This window comes from Achroia grisella, unplaced genomic scaffold, assembly GCF_030625045.1.
Source record: "Achroia grisella isolate CSIRO2021 unplaced genomic scaffold, CSIRO_AGI_Agris_v1 utg1064, whole genome shotgun sequence".
NCBI classification, from domain to species: Eukaryota; Metazoa; Arthropoda; class Insecta; order Lepidoptera; family Pyralidae; genus Achroia; species Achroia grisella.
The window spans coordinates 1123915-1140799 of NW_026712568.1; the positions used below are offsets into that span (position 1 = coordinate 1123915).

A 16885-nucleotide genomic window follows, 5' to 3' on the forward strand; every position below is an offset into this window, starting at 1 on the left:
ATGTAGCCACTAAAGTCTAAGTTAATAATGTCAAATTCGTATATTAGGTACTGTAGTACAGTCCCATAACCGTATTATAATTTATTTGGTACCACTTATTACCCTCCACTTTGTTACATGATTATAGAAACTTATATATCTGTAGTCTATACATAGGCTCATTCTACCAAATTAACTTTACGGCAGATTGAATTATCTGTTCAGCCGTGGCATCGAGTAACTAACAGACATACATTATAATATTAAGTATGTATATTATACCGTGTATTAAAAATAGCATTATAACACTTATAAGAAACTATATTTTGTCATGGGCACATATTCATGACATTGCCATAAATTATGTAATGATTAACTTCATGTTAGAACGTGATTAATGATAATCACATAAAAACATGAAATGGTGGTATGTAACTACCTGATTTGCTGCCCACCAGCTGCTACACCCATTACTACTGAATAGTTTCGATTTATTACTGTTAATAGTAGTGTTACATTATTCACTCTATCATGTATTTAGGAGATACATGGGAAACTTCAACAGTTACTGTAGTAATGGGAGAAGTTGGTGTAGAGATGTAATAAATAGCTGAAGTTTGTCTTAACTCAACTTCGTACTTAATTTGAATTCAAAGAGCAGCGAACGGAACGGAATAAGATAAGTTTGGTTTTTTTTTTTGATGAAACAGCTAGTATAAAAGTCAACAATAAGAATAATCAGCCTGCCAACTTAATTATGTGAATCTAGGGTTTATACATACATTTATATGTAGGGAGCACACTATTCCTTCATAACTTTACTTAACGGAATAGTCTGCGACGGTAAAATCGACGGAAAGTCATAATAGTCATGCTTTATGACAAAAACCGAATAGATGACATCAACGTTTAGTGTTCGTATAATCAGTTTACCCGGCTTGCACAGCATAATAATTAAAAGTGCATCAATTATCGAGTCCATTGAATTGGAAATTTACTGAAATACACTACTATAATACTAGCTGTGCCGGTGGTTTCACTCGCGTGAAATTTATATCCTATGCGTTATTATGATGTATAAGCTATATTACTGTAAAGTTTCATCAAAATCCGTTTAGTAGTTTTTGCGTGAAAGTGTAACCAACATCCATCCATACTCACAAACTTTCGTTTATAATATTATTAATAATAAGATATAATTGTACTATTACTAAATTATACCTATAAATCACTGCACAGATGAGGTACTCCTCCGCAGATGTTAAGAAAATATTTTTCAATTTAAATGAAACGTCGGTGTCCGTCAAAAAGAGGACGCGTCAGTTGCAATATGCAAGTGCCGATTACACTTGCACCGGTGCCGCCGCTGTGCGTTAGTGCATCCGGTGGGGGCTAATAATGTGTCATGGACATTTCGACTATTGAAACAAGTGGGGGCCTATAGGCTATCACACAACTTATGAAAACTAGCTGCACGCCGCGGCTTTGCTCGTGAAAATTAATAAAAATAGATTTTACTTTTACTTTTACCTAATTTAGTACAGTTTTGACTTTTACTATAATAACTATATACCAATTCTTTTCATTATAATTTTGTGAGTAGATATATAGGTACTCTAAGGCTAACGAACAACATGATTAAAGTTGGGATTGGGGATTGGGAAGTTTTTGACAATTTGTGCTATGTTCACAAGTTTATAAGTTACTATTCGAATGCATTGAGAAATTGATATATTTTCTTTAATAATTACAATACCGTAACCTCTTAACGGGTCAATTCTTCTCTTGTTATATATGTATTTAAATTGCTCGATCAAGTCTGTCGGATTGACTTCGAGCATTGTGCTCATACACATCAACTTTGCACATATATCTAAACTTTGGTTCAGCTTACGACAATACTGTTTATTTATAATTTAACTTACTCCTGGTCGCTGTTCTAGTTTGTTGATTAACAAACGGTCCGATAGGACCGTCACAAAACTAACATATGGATTCGACTACTTAGACAGGCCTGTTTCACGTGCCCTTTGTTAGGTTCCAGTAGGTACTAAATCATGTGCGCCGATCCTTTTATTCAAATGACAGAATTTTTATTCATATGATCAACATGATTTAGCCGAAATTATGTTGAATTATACATCGTGTTAACATAATATGTTGTACAAACCCTAGAAGATGGAATGAAATAAGTTTCTTATGCGAGATTACAAATTCCCGTTTATTTGTGATGACATTGTTAACATATCACACTCGTGTGCTTATTTCAACAGATATGTTTTATTATTATTTAATCGAAGGATAAGCTTGAATAATAGGGTTGATAATGATAGCACTAATTTCAACACAGTTAATAATCTAATGTTATTATAATGAGCACTCGATAGTAGCCGATAATGTGGTAAACGAGGTCAGTCGTTTATTACACGACTAAACTAGATCAAGGTCAAGGTCATTTTTACAAATCAAAAACATACGTCTCGGTGACAAACAGCCGGTGTGCAGAAATAGACACATACGTATGAGTTCACCTCGCATTCTGAAGCTATTTGCGGCTGTGGCCCACTTGTAAGAGATGGGTCAAGGTCGACCTTCGTAACAAGGTTAAGAGGGATACACTAATCTTTACAAATTTCTTCTCGATATTGGATAGTAACGCTGAAATTTACAAGTAACTAATTCAGGTATCGAAATTCGTGCTTATCATAGACGAAGAGACTGACCTTGGCATCTAAATCAGGGCCGCTCCATCAAATGAAGTAATCATGTCAACGTGATAAAAAATAATATGTACTGCACTGAAAGGACGGGAAGAGGTGGGGATCGCTCCTTGTACCGACGAGCCGGTGAAACTTGGTCAAGGCTGACGGCGTCGCCGTCCCCCTCCTGCATCCGAACGCTGCCGGAGCTGCCCGAGCGCAACCGACCGTCGTGGCCGCCGCACTAGCTCCTGCCGCCCGCACGCATTCTATAGCGCGCCCAGATAGCGGCAGTCCAATCGTTACACAATCGAGATAAATCATCACCCGTGATGATACATCGAACTATGTCAAGATCTCTTCTATGCATTAAACATGTTACCGCTAATGAGAATCGTATTAGACTACTGCCACGAAAATTTTTATTGATTATTTATATTTGCAATAGTAAATCGACTAATAATTTTAATTAAAATATTTGAACTAATATTTATATGCCAATCCACGTTACATATAAGAAAAATAGGTATTTATTAGCATTAGGTGCATTTAAGGTTCCTAGGCAGTAGGATTTCTGCCATAATAAATGCATTCACTAAAGCCAGTTGATGTGCCATAAAGGCGGGAGTACGACCTAAATGAAGTGCCAAGCACCAAAATTCTTCCAAGATGGCGGCGTCTGTAGCACTGTCGTAATAATACGACAGGTAATGCCTAAAAAATAGAAAGGCCCGGTGTGCGAGGCCGCTCTGTCGAAACACTGTATTCGGGTCAAGGCAGCGCGCCGAAATAGTCGAGTGGCGCGCGCGTTTTTATTGTACTCTAACATCTGTCGCAGCCCGCAGCGTCTGACCCCTGCGCTTTTCAATAATGAATTTGTAAATTTCGTATGTCAAATGCATTATAAGATTTTGTGAATAAGAACTCTAATAAGTATGCAGTATTATATTAACCATAAAAGAAATCTTAAAAGATTCTTATTGGAATTTGAGAATAATAAGGTTTCATCTCAAAATGTCACCAAAGTCTACAAAACTCAAAGGATATACTTATATGGCGGTGGCAGTGGCGCTCTGATTAAAATTGAATCAAAAATAAAAAACAGTTTACTCATAATGTAGAATTTTAGCACTCAAGCACGTTCAATGTAAATGTTGTAATAACAATAAATGTTGTAGACTCTTAAACTTTGTAACCATAAAGAAATAATGACGGACGCTTGCTATGAAGAGTTTCTCAGGGGATCAAGCAAAAACTAGAATTCGAGATAATACAGCGAATCAAAAGCGTCAACCGCAAACCGTTAATGTAGACACTTCACGTACGTTAACTATTTATATGCAAAATAAAGCGCTGGGATAGAATATATTAGGATAAATTCAGAAATTAGGCTCATCACTAACTGGATATAACATATATATATATATGTTTATATATTATATGTTTATATATATATATATATATATATATGTATATATATATGTATCTAAAATTTACAGTTACAATACATGGTTAGAATAACTACTAAAAGTTTGGACTAAAAAGAGTTAACAGATTGCCAGATTGCCTGAGTGTAAAAATTAGTTGATACCATATGTATAATGGACAAATGCAGCAAAAGCGGAAGCTAGGGCTCACACATCCATAGTATACAATATACCTACTCTAAATATCTGGTAGTGGATGTCATCTATAACGGACTCATCTATCTGTCACAAGAACTTGAATTAGAGGAGAAAGAATTAAATCAGTACAATAATACCACGTCTACATATGTATTCTACATATGTCTCACTGACTCTTGATTATCAATAATCATTCGAACGAGTGATCCTTATGGCGGAATATTCATTTTTTTTGGTTATGCAAAAGCATTATTTATTTAGTTAAGAAGTATGGATATCTCGTTTGATCGGAGAATCTTGCAAGCCGTTTCACACATAATACTAATAGAATCTGTATATAACAGAGTTGACATTAAGTAATAATGGTAAGCCGTCGTTTTCGAATATTACATAGAACTGGTATTATGCCTATATCGTTATGGCTTTAGATTACATATGGCAGTGTGCACACTGTGGGTAACGGTCCGTGTAACAACAATCATTATTGTTTGACAGCGGTCTGCCGCGCCATCGCTACGCTGCGGCGCGGCGCGGCGCACGGTAAACAAATTGTTGCTTGCTAGGTTTGTCCAGCAAGACCACAACATGATGGTTTTGATTAATTTTTCTGGAATTTTCAACCTGTAAAAGCCTAAAACAAATATTATTCAAATAATCCATGATTCTTTACCAGGGTCGCGTTTTATAGATACGTAATATGCCTTATACATGTAACAGCCACCACTTCAAATCAATATCAAATATACAAACAACAACAATTCGGGGAATTGCTATGTAATTATATAATTTGAAAGCGCTTTCTTTGTCTTGTAATTATTTCAAGTGTTTTGTTTACGTGAATTTAAGTAAATGTATTTTTTAGCTAAAATTCAATTTGCTAGTCAATAATTATGATATAAAATAATCCCCATGAAAACGTCTCTGGCATTTGATCCTATATTTAAAAAAAATATATAAAAAACCAGCTCTCGTGAAGAACTTCTTGACAGAATCTGATGAAACAAAATATTCGCCTCACATTATATACAGACGTGTAATGCGATACGTGTTCAGGTCACATTTGGGTCCATTGCGACAGGTCGAGCGAGGCGTCTTATGAAACGGCGCTTGCGCAGCACACCCCACCGACTACTACGAGTGATTGTGTCGAAACCTGCGATACAGTCGCTGGCGTAGTCGCAGGTTTACAACCCTCACTTGTGTTAGCTAGATATATATATATGCTTAACAAAAAAGTATAGTCTTCCTAAACATGTATATATATGTATACTAAAAACAATTGGGAGATGCAGAGAATTTAATAGAAAGATTTACTAGAAAACTTAGGTATATTGCATAGTATATTAGTTGAAAACTGTACTGCATAATCTTTCTATTAAATTAATAAAAAGCCTACACAATGATTTAATATTATAAATTTGCATTAATGAGGGCTACCCGTTTTTCTCTGCATATCCAATTTTATTTTTAGTTTTAATATTCTAAGAGGTATCTTGCTAGAAAGAAAATTACTCAAAGTAATTAATCATGCTTTTAATGTATTTCTACTTTTTATAGAGTTCTAATTATTTTTGTTGTTTTGCTAATCTATTAATATTTATTAATAGATTAGCAAATGATAATTTTAAACCGATGAAAACCAACTAAATGCATTTCTGGCATCGATACTACTTCAATAGAAATGGACTATAAATACATTTCACCCGTTATTGGTTCTCTATTGAAGTTAATTGTTTACAAAAACTTTTTATATTTAGTAGTGAATTTTTTAAAGACATTGTTAGCTAGCTATGCGTTACCGAGATAGAAGCTGCTTACGTAACACATGGGTAATTTTGCATAGATAGTGCACAGTAATGAACCATTATTAGAGTAATTTTGTTAAACGGGACGCTTCGTCAGCCAGCGAAATTGTTACTTCACAATGCTTGCAACTGCGTGACATTAAAAATAAATTCTAATGAATTTCCTAATAGAACGCGTACATTTAAATGATAAAAAAGAAGTAATGTGGTCTCTCCTAATCAAAATTATATTAGGGGCAGAAGATTACTTTTGCCCCTAATATAATTTTGATTAGGAGAGAAGAAAATAGTGTTAGTTTCAATTTTCCAAACAATTCCTTCTTATATTGTTACTTCAATAATTAACAATATAGATACTCTATGGAACATAATTACTGACAATAATTAACAGGGAAATTTATTTTGTTTCGAACATGTTTATTTAATGAGGTTAGAATGTTTCTAGATCCGTTGGGCCAGTGCTTTCGTGGTGGCATTGCACAAGGCTCGCTGCAGGTCGGGCAGGCGGTGCGAGGCTCTCGCAACAGTCGCTATTCGGGTCAACCAACGATTTGTGTGAATTGTGTCATCTGACATATGCTTGCTGTAAACGTTGCTTATTCTTTGTTTTTGTAATGTATTACGTACAATAGAAGCCCTTCGACTATATAGGTTTATAAGATTTTTAAATACCTATGAATAGGCAAATGTTAGGGTGTTTGGATATCTATAACAAAATAATGTTATCAGAATAATATACTTCTTTCTAATAAGTATATAAAACTATAAGTACGTTCGAAGATGTCAACAACAGCTTAACACCACGTTATCCAATTTTCAATTACGTCGTTACAATGTTTCTCTATGTTATCGGAAAATTTGGACATAAATATATATATTTTTTTTTTTTTTTTTGTGGGTAGCAGTGAAACAGTGAACATATTGAAACTTAGCTCTTGATTATTTAATTGTTTAATTTTATATTTACAAAATATTTATACTATATTTTATGCATAAAGTATAAGTATAGTAGTGATCTACCTGCAGTAGTGTTATCTCCTTTGCACTTTCACTTTAAACAACTTTAAATTACAACAATGGAAACAATACAGCAGTCATTGGAGCAGATGATGGAGCACTTCAATACAAGGATGGCAGCCTTCCAGGACAACCTTGAGAAAGCCAGTGCTGCTCCAGTTACCTTGGCTTCACTTGCTACAGACTTCTCACAATTTAAATCCTTGATCGGAGACTCACTGCTTAATCTTCAACATCAAGTTCAGGTTTTGGCACAACAACAAGATCGCCTTGAAATGCACAGTCGACGCAAGATTCTGTTGTTACATGGGATTCCTGAAGACAGTGATATCAACTTGACACTTAATGTATCTAAGATGTTTGCTGAGAAACTCAAGGTAAACATTCCACTACACAGCATAAGACGTATTCATCGTATGGGTCGTGTAACCGGAGGAAAACCTCGGCCCGTCCTTGTAAAATTTCATGGTATTGAGGAGCGTCATAAAGTTTGGATAGCGAAGACTGGATTTAAAAGCAGTGGCATCACATTGTCCGAATTTCTCACTAAAGTTAGACATGACGCTTTTATGATTGCTCGGAAACACTTCGGTATCTCCAAGTGCTGGACTCAAAATGGTGCCGTGATGATCGTCGGGTCTGATGGTAAAAAGCATCAAGTCAGTTCAGTTGCCGAGGTTAACCGACTCATTAATTTGACGCAGAGTGTTACGAGCGACAATACGACATTCCCAGCAACTACCCAGCCCGCCATCGCCCCGAAGACATTGGACACGGCAGGTGTAACACGCTCCAAACGTGTTTTAAAAAAGTAATCTCTTCCTAAGCTGAATAAGTGGTTGTGGTGGCAGTATTATTCACGTGTGGTCTTTCTTATTCTCAAAATTCTGTGGGTAGGTAAATTTCGTAGGTAGCACACTATATAACATTTGTTTTTCATTTGTTTTTTTAAAAAATACTTTTATACAATTACCAACCCACATTAAAAACAAATATAATTAATTATTTTCACTTTGATGACATTTGGCATTTATGACAGTGACTGACTTGACATTTGACAGATCTGACAATGTAATACGTATTTATGGTAATTTTGGCCAAAATGGCAAATTTTTTACTTTTTGGCATTATATTCATACAGCCATAGTCTTTAATATTGCCACCTTAATTCAATCTGAGTGTTTATATTTGTTTTTGTTTTCGTTTTTGTTGTAAAAGATATAATTTATTTAATTTTAACACCTACTACTTGCAGGTAGATACATAGATAAAATATTTTTGTAATTTTTGTATATTATTATTGTTGTTTTTATATACATATTTTGTATTATATTTATATATTAATTTTGTGCACATACGCCTATGAATAGTGATACTGATGACTCATTTAATTCTGCTTCGTCTCTTAACAGCGATGACAGTTTTCATAGCGCATCTCTTCCTTTAGATGAAATATTAAATAATACCTTTTCAGAACTACCTAAGAACTTTAATGCCGTTCATATTAACGCACAAAGTATACCAGCACATTTTCCTGAAATGCTAGCGACATTTAAAGTTAATAATCTTCACGCCATCTTCATTTCAGAGTCATGGCTGAAGCCCTGTCTTTCTTCCATCTCATACTCTTTACCCGGTTTCCGTCTAATTAGATGTGATCGCACTGGTAGGGGAGGCGGTGGTGTTGCCATATACCTGCGCTCCGATATCCCTTTCGTTTTAATTAACTCCTCCGTCAGCACTAACCCTTCCTATGAACCTGAGCACCTTTTTATCGAAGTCACGCTTTCCCATTCCAAAATTCTCCTAGGAGTGTTTTACAGCCCATCACCTTCGGTTGACTATTTTTCCATATTTGAACAGCTCCTAGAGAACCTGATTCCGTCCTATAGTCATACCATTATTATGGGTGACTTTAACACCTGCCTCTTAAAAAATGACTACCGGGCAAATCGTCTTCAGTCTGTAGTTAACGCCTGCAACCTAAATATCCTACCTCTTAGCGCTACCCATTTCTTCCCTAGTTGCAATCCTTCCTTGCTCGATTTAATCCTCGTTTCATCTCCTGACCATGTTGCCCATTTTGGTCAATTCCCTGCAGATGGTTTCTCCTTTCATAACCTCATTTACCTTTCCTATAAAATTCGCCCACCTAAAATGAAACACAAAATCCTTATGCAGCGCAGTTTTGGTTCTATGGACATGGATTGTTTACGCAAAGACGCTTCAAATTGTGATTGGTCAACTATCAGCACTTTACCTAACGTTAACGAACAAGTTGATCTATTCAATAAACTGATTGTAGATCTTTACGATAGACATGCCCCTATCCGCCCTGTTAGAGTTAGGCATTTGCCTGCACCCTGGCTCACAGATGAGATTAAGACTGTAATACTGAGGAAGAATAGGGCCAAGACAAAGTTCAAGTCGAACCCCGACAGATTTCGAAATGATTACATCAACGCCAGGAATCTCTGCAATAGGATGTGTAGAGAAGCTCAAAGACGCCACATTCATAAATCCGTTGAAAATGGAGATCCAGCTAAAGTCTGGAAATTTCTTAAGTCACTAGGGGTTGGTAAAAAACATCATGATAATCCTGTTGCTATTGATATAGAATGTCTCAATCAACATTTTTGTTCTTGTCCTACTATAGATATCACTGGAAAAATAAATACCTTACGTACTCTTTCATCTTTTTCTACCCCTGACTGTTCTCCTTTTTTCTTTGATAAATTGACCGATTGTGATGTTGAGAAGAGCTTGCTTTCAATTTCTTCGAATGCCGTGGGAACTGATAGCGTTAGTCGTAATATGATCATTCCTATTCTTGATATCATTTTGCCCTCCATTACTTTTATTTTTAATAGATCTCTATCCTCCGGCGTCTTTCCTTCCAAATGGAAAGATGCTTACATTATTCCCCTACCCAAAAAGAACATTCCTACCTCATTCGCAGATTATCGTCCTATTTCCATTCTCCCTTTCCTATCCAAAGCCTTTGAACGTTTAGTCCAACAAAAGCTTAATTCATTCCTAACCAGACATAACCTTTTAAATCCTTTACAATCTGGTTTCCGCCCTGGTCATAGTACGACTACCGCTCTTATGAAAATATCTGACGACATTCGTCTTGCTATGGAGAACTCTCAGCTTACTGTTCTCACATTACTTGATTTCAGTAACGCTTTTAATACTGTGGATTTTGATATCCTATTAGGTTTGTTGTCCTCTCTCAACATATCTCCAACGGCAATTGAATGGTTTCGTAGTTACCTGTTGGGGCGTCGGCAGCGTATTCGCATAGATGACGCTTTGTCTACTTGGTGCCTTACGTCAGCTGGCGTGCCTCAGGGTGGTGTCTTATCTCCTCTATTATTCGCTTTGTTTATTGGCTCTATCACTTCTACACTTCAATCTTCCTACCATCTTTATGCAGACGATCTCCAAATCTACACTCAGGCTACCTTGGTAGATATTTCTCAAGCCATTTCCACAATTAATGATGATCTTGCCCGTATATCTGCCTGGAGTAAGTCTTACGGCCTTGTTGTGAACCCCTCGAAGACACATGCCATCATTATAGGTAGCTCCAGATATATTTCGCAAATATCTTGGAATGACCTTCCACCTGTAGTCTTTGATGGGGTCCTTATTGAATACAAGAAATCTGTAAGAAATCTTGGCGTTGTTTTTGACTGTACTTTGTCTTGGTCTCATCAAATCTCCGAGGTCAGCAAAAAAATGTTTGCGGCAGCAGGTAGCTTAAACAGATTGCGTAACTTTCTCCCTTTTGAAACCAAAATTGCACTTGCTCACTCCTTACTTCTTCCTATCCTCGATTACGCAGACTCCTGCTATTTAGATCTCACTGAAGAGCAACTAAATAAACTTGAGCGACTTCAAAATTTATGTATACGTTTCATATTTGGTCTGCGCAAATATGATCATATTTCCCATTATCGTACTCAACTCAAGTGGCTCCCTATCCGTCTTCGTCGCAACTTACACATCCTTTCACTCCTTTACAGCATTCTCTTTAACCCCCACACTCCTGATTATCTAAAAGACAGTTTCACATTTCTCAGTGAGAACAGTAGCTATCCGTCGCGTAATGTTAACAACCTCCTTCTCAGATATCCTTCTCATTCCACTTCCTTCTATTCTAAATCCTTTTCTGTCCAGGCTGTCAGGTTATGGAACGCACTCCCCCCTTGCATTCGGAGCATTCAGTCACTTGCTAGTTTCAAAGTCTCTGTCAAATCCCACTTTCTTTCCCTTTAAGTTCATATTGTCCTCTTTCTCATAGTTCCCTTCATATTTTCTGAAGATATGTGCATTATTAAGTATATGTATGTTTACGTATGTTTATATTTTATTATATATATTAATAGATATATTTATGTACAAATGTATATTTATGTTCATTACGTGCACCACCTACTATTTTCTTATCTTAATGTTACTTTCTCTACTGGTAGTCTGGAAGAGATTGCTTAGCGATAAGACCGCCTTTTGTATCAGTTTATGTATTATATCATTTTGTGTGTTTTCTTTGTCTGGTGCAATAAAGAGTTTAAATAAATAAATAAAAATAAATATAGTAGTTTACAACAGTCTCATTTTTAATTACAAATGTTAAAAACAAATTGAAATTTCTACCGCTATAGTATTGTCCAATCTGTATTAGTTAATATTTTTATGACATCAACTATAAGTAGCTACACATACAGGTAATAGGTACAAAACATTAATTTAGACAATTAATAATTTAGTTAACTGTGGGTTGTTTATTCAAATTTCAGAGTACTGGATGTTGCAAACATCAGCAGCATCTGGCGAAACGCGGAATGGTAAGTGTAACTCACACCACGGCAAATTCGCGGTGCGTATGTGTATGCACGCACAACAGGCAGCGCGCGCGCCGCATCGCGGCCCCGCTCGCAAGTAGGTCAGGGCGCTCTGCGGCCGCGCGCGTTTTAAATTTAGAACGATCTGAGCTTCAAGCTCCGCCCCCACGCGATCACCTAACTACCAACTATGAGACAAAGTACCTATTTACCTTCAAAACATTCACCTGTACACCCTTGAACGATCATATAATCAGAGTCCATCATATACAGAACCAACTATGACACCTCCAAATATAATTGTAATATGCATGTCTATTTCGAGGTGTTCTAATTGGCAAGATTTAGTTTGTGTAACTGACTAGCCAAAGGGCATTTTCATAAAGGACAATATGTAATCTTTTCTCATAATTCTTATTAATTATATCACATACATTTTAAAATCAATGGATGGTGTGGTTGAGTTGCATTTTTTTTTCAAAATTTGCTAATATCGCAGGAATGGATGGATATTAACTCATTGTCCATAAGTTATTAAATACTAATCGGAAGGAAATCGTCATTAAATATGCTATGGAATTGGAAGCTTGACATGACACTGTAATATATCTTTCATACCCTATTTTACTAACAGTAATCAATTATGATTACTGTTAGTAAAATTTTGAACAATTATGTTCAAAATCCCTGGAATATGGGTTTCTTGATCTTTTATCTCTTATGAGATTTCATCCCTTTTAATTCTTCCCTTTCCCTGAGAATTTTCCCATTATTGAGATTGTATCCCTTCTTCCCCCTTTTCATCATTAGTGGATTTTCTAAAATCCTTGCCTTGAGGATTCCAATATCACACAAGAAAGATGTCTGTTGTTAGATAATACAATATTTAAACATTTATCGAAATCTAAAGAATTCAAAGTTAATTCAATTGTATCATTGTATTAGATTTGCTAAATCTTAGTAATAGTAAAGTTAAAGTCTCCGAAGTCATCCACGGTTTTAATTTAAAGCTGCACTTGTTCTTAGAGCACGGTGGTTAGTACTATAACCAAATTCTCATTAATAGAAAAATAGTAGATTGTATGAGAGGGTAGAAATATTTTAACGAACGATTTATTTTTTTTGCGAACGACTAATTAAAGAAGTTACCATTTTTTGGTTTCTATTGGATTCTGTAATAATGGTATTAAATCTAAATATTCATATTTGAATCTTGTTAGAAAATCAGTTACTGTTGTTTAGGAAACCTAAAAAATATGTTCACAATTTCATAATAGGCAAGTAACTACTCTTAAGCCGTACACATAACAGTATTATTACAAAATTTATATGATTACTCCAAACTTCAACTGAAATTGAAATATTATTATCACCAGCTTTCCTCTTCAGCTACAGCAGCAGCAGCAACGTTTTGTTGCACTGTCTTCTCCCTCTGTTTACATGGTGATGTTGCTATTGGTGTACGTAAATCTAAAATCTATATATCTCGATTTTTTTTAACTTGACAATCATGTCAATATATATGAATAAGAAATTATATAGATTGCTTTCCTACATATACATTGCATTTTAACGAATAAATGATGTTATATATATATGAACGCCAAAATGGATTACCTTCCCATACATGAATAAATACGTAACTATTCTTTATAAAGTTATATATGGTAGGCATGGACATTAGCATTATCCGCTTATAATACAGTTAGATTCCTAAAAATTTAAATTCGTAACATCAAGGTTGATAAAAAAAATATTTTAGGGTCACAAATTCATCATTCGATTGATAATATTTGTGGTCAGAATATCTAATTATTTTAATCATTACAGTAGATAATGATAGATTAGAACGAAAGAAATTTGACGACCTCGGTGGTCTAGCGGTCTGGCACACCGCTTTACGACCGATGGTCGCGGGTTCGATTCCTCGCACGGTACAAACATTTGTATTCATGAGTATGATTGTTTGTATCGGTCTGGGTGTTTTCTATGTATAATATGTATGTATTTACAAAAAAAAAAATCATGTATTTGTATCAGTTATCTAGTACCCATAACACAAGCTTTAGCTAGCTTAACTTGGGACTAGATGGCGTTGTGTGAATTGTCCTGAGATTATTACTATTATTATATTTATTAGAACTACTTATTTTAATTAAAAAAGATGTTAGAATGAATCTTTTCTATGTAATCGATCATACTAGAGTATAATTTAGTAATGAATTACCTGTATGTTATTAGTTTATTTACACGTCAGCTGTCTTTCAATCAATCAAATCAAAATCCATTCATCGCATAAACTATGCCCTATAAAGCATTCTCTGGGGTTTATTTCAGACATATTTACATGTCTTAAATCCAGTTCACTAACGTTTTATTTTGTATCGATTGTATTCAAGATTATGATTTTGATTAAACCGTGTGTTAAACACAGATAATGCACAAGTTTCTAAATACGTAGTTTTTTGATATCTTGCTATATCTGAACTTGACACAAAAAAATATAAACTATGTTTTCTAATTCGCAGTATACTTTCTTTTTATATTTGTTCAAGTATTTATAACTATTGATTGACTGGCTTTAGACTGCATTACATTATTCAATTTGCGCAATGTAAGTATACTGACGGCGCCGCCGCGTTGGGAAATTAATTTTGGATGCAAAGATCAACATGGTGCCATTATTTTGTCAATTTTTTGCTCGATAATGGTTCGATTTCAGCAATATATAATAGCTAATGTTACTGAAATGTAGTACCAGATATTCTAATTGAATAATGCTCACTTTATATAACATAGGCTACAATAAATATGCGTCTTAGATAATAAGTTATTCATATGATTTCGTCATGTTGATCATTCTATTCTCTCCCAAATGTTCTATCTCAATTGGTACAAGGTATCAACTTGTGGCAATTGATTTAACCTAGTGGGGCTGAGATCTAAATGTTATTATTAACTTTTGCGGTAACGTCTGTATATTTATTTTATTTATCATAAAGTATGTCTACAGAAATGGCTGTTTTATATCATACAGACTATTTAGTAAAGTTAATTATGATTATAACATACGAGGGACCATTTCAAAATCAGCGCTTAAATAGCATTTATTACTCATGACGTAATGTTCACTGGTGGCTAGGTGAAGTCCATGTTGGCGACTCTAATTGTGACGCACGCCATAGCATTATCGAGTTCATCCAAGAGCACTAAAAGAGAACTGTTATAATTATTGGAAAATATTTTTTGTACTCACCTTCCAATTTCATCCCAACATCGAGGCACTTTTGGAAGCGACAGAACGGGCAGCGCTTTCTTTGCGTTTTGTCTATGTGACAAGCTCGTTCAGCAACGCACGTGTACACCTTCTTATTCTGAACCGTCCGCTTGAAAAATCCTTTGCAGGACTCGCATGTGAGGAGTCCATAGTGATATCCGCTGACTTTATCCCCGCACACAGGGCACAGCTCCTCGATTACATCCTTTGTATCAGTTTGATCGCACACTGTACCGGCTGCAGGCAAGTATGCACCTGGTTCTCCAGCAGCGCCTGTTGGAAATAGATACGAAGCATCCAAGTTGGCATAACCGAATGATTGTTGATCTGGCGTGCATTGATATGCTGTGCCTTGGGGTACGTAAGGTTGAGAAGCGCCTGAAGGTCCACCGCCTGAGCCAGATCCCTCTGGGCCTGGACTCAAATCAAACGGGGACATGTTAAGGGACATGAGGCCTGTTTGCTGATCCATCGTCATGCTCAGCCGCACAGGGCGGCAGCTTGTTACAAATCCCTACTGCGGCGTCCAACCGCGACAACGTTCACACAGTCACCGAGTTCACTAGCGGTCTAACCGCAACACTATCTGCCGCTCGCGGGCTGCACCTGTTCAAGCACTATATAATCAGACACATAAATCCAGAACATTTTGTCCAAATAGTGTGTTGTTTAAAAACTATGAGGCGTTGAACGCCTTCAGCCACTGCCGACTGTTCTTAGAAATGTTGATGGCGCGCGTGATATTACGATCGTGTTGAGAGTTGATCAACAGCGGCACACGTGCCGCTCGAGAGACGTTTCGCGATCGACTGGCGGCCGGCCGGCGACAACAGCGCGCGTGCCGGCGCCTCCCGCATGCGCGCCCCGCCGCCACCCGCGGGCCCCCGCCCGCTCGCACAATGGAAAACGATTAGGAGCCCATGTAATAAGTGAAAGTGAGTCGGTGACCCACTTTCCCGCGATCCAGGTCTATGTTAGTGCGCGTTCGCGCGGTTGCGCCACCGCGCGGGAGGACGGCGCGGGGGGCGGCCCACTGACCCAGTTGCGCGCAGTGCCGCAGCAGGGCAGGGTTGCCGCGAACAGCGAGCTTGTGTTTATGTTCGCACGACATTCGTTCGCTAATAACGCGCAATGTAAGGATGGAGCTATCGCCAATGACGCAGCGGCTGCGTCGGCGCAATATGCCACTGATCCACCTCCTTATAATACTAAACATGAGATATTCCATAGATATGATTGCAGCTCTACAATAACACAAATTTAAACTGCCAAAGTAACTGTTTAAACATATAGAACCACGTATACATCAATGCTTTAAAAAAATATGAGGGTAATACCGACGAAGATTATAAATTATTATACATAAACAAAACCCTTAATTGCCTTAAACTATACAAGAAAATTAAAAATGTAAACCCAAAAAGTTTTAAAACGCAGTAGCGTAATATATAATGCAACTCAAATTTTCACAAAAGAAGTCGTAAAAACACTAGGCAGTGGATACATCCCGTTAGGACACAAAACAATCAACAGACATCGCTAAAGGAAATATCGGCATCTTTGGTGTACATATACACCAAGGACAAACAATACAACACCTTTACTACAATGAACACCCAATTATAACAAAAAA

The 16885-nt window shown here is 36.5% G+C and overlaps 2 protein-coding genes across 5 annotated transcripts in view; one reads left to right on the forward strand and one right to left on the reverse strand.

The window, feature by feature from the left end:
• Positions 1 to 15998, reverse strand: part of LOC131841708 (nuclear hormone receptor FTZ-F1) — a 33754-nt gene extending 17756 nt beyond the window's left edge. For all 4 annotated transcript variants that reach the window (XM_059190048.1, XM_059190042.1, XM_059190035.1 and 1 more), the window contains exon 1: positions 15232 to 15998. In XM_059190048.1, the coding sequence (XP_059046031.1) occupies positions 15232 to 15730 (499 nt within the window). In that variant the 5' untranslated portion in view covers positions 15731 to 15998. The remainder of the gene's footprint in view (positions 1 to 15231) is intronic.
• LOC131841741 (uncharacterized) lies at positions 7042 to 8062 on the forward strand. Its single transcript, XM_059190067.1, has one exon. It carries the CDS (start codon positions 7185 to 7187, stop codon positions 7938 to 7940), a length of 756 nt encoding a protein of 251 aa, XP_059046050.1. The 5' UTR covers positions 7042 to 7184; the 3' UTR covers positions 7941 to 8062.
• Positions 15999 to 16885: the final 887 nt, after the last annotated feature.

Excerpts from the sequence above, each read along its gene's own strand:
- LOC131841741 (XM_059190067.1), top strand. The coding sequence starts at position 7,185 with ATGGAAACAATACAGCAGTCATTGGAGCAGATGATGGAGCACTTCAAT.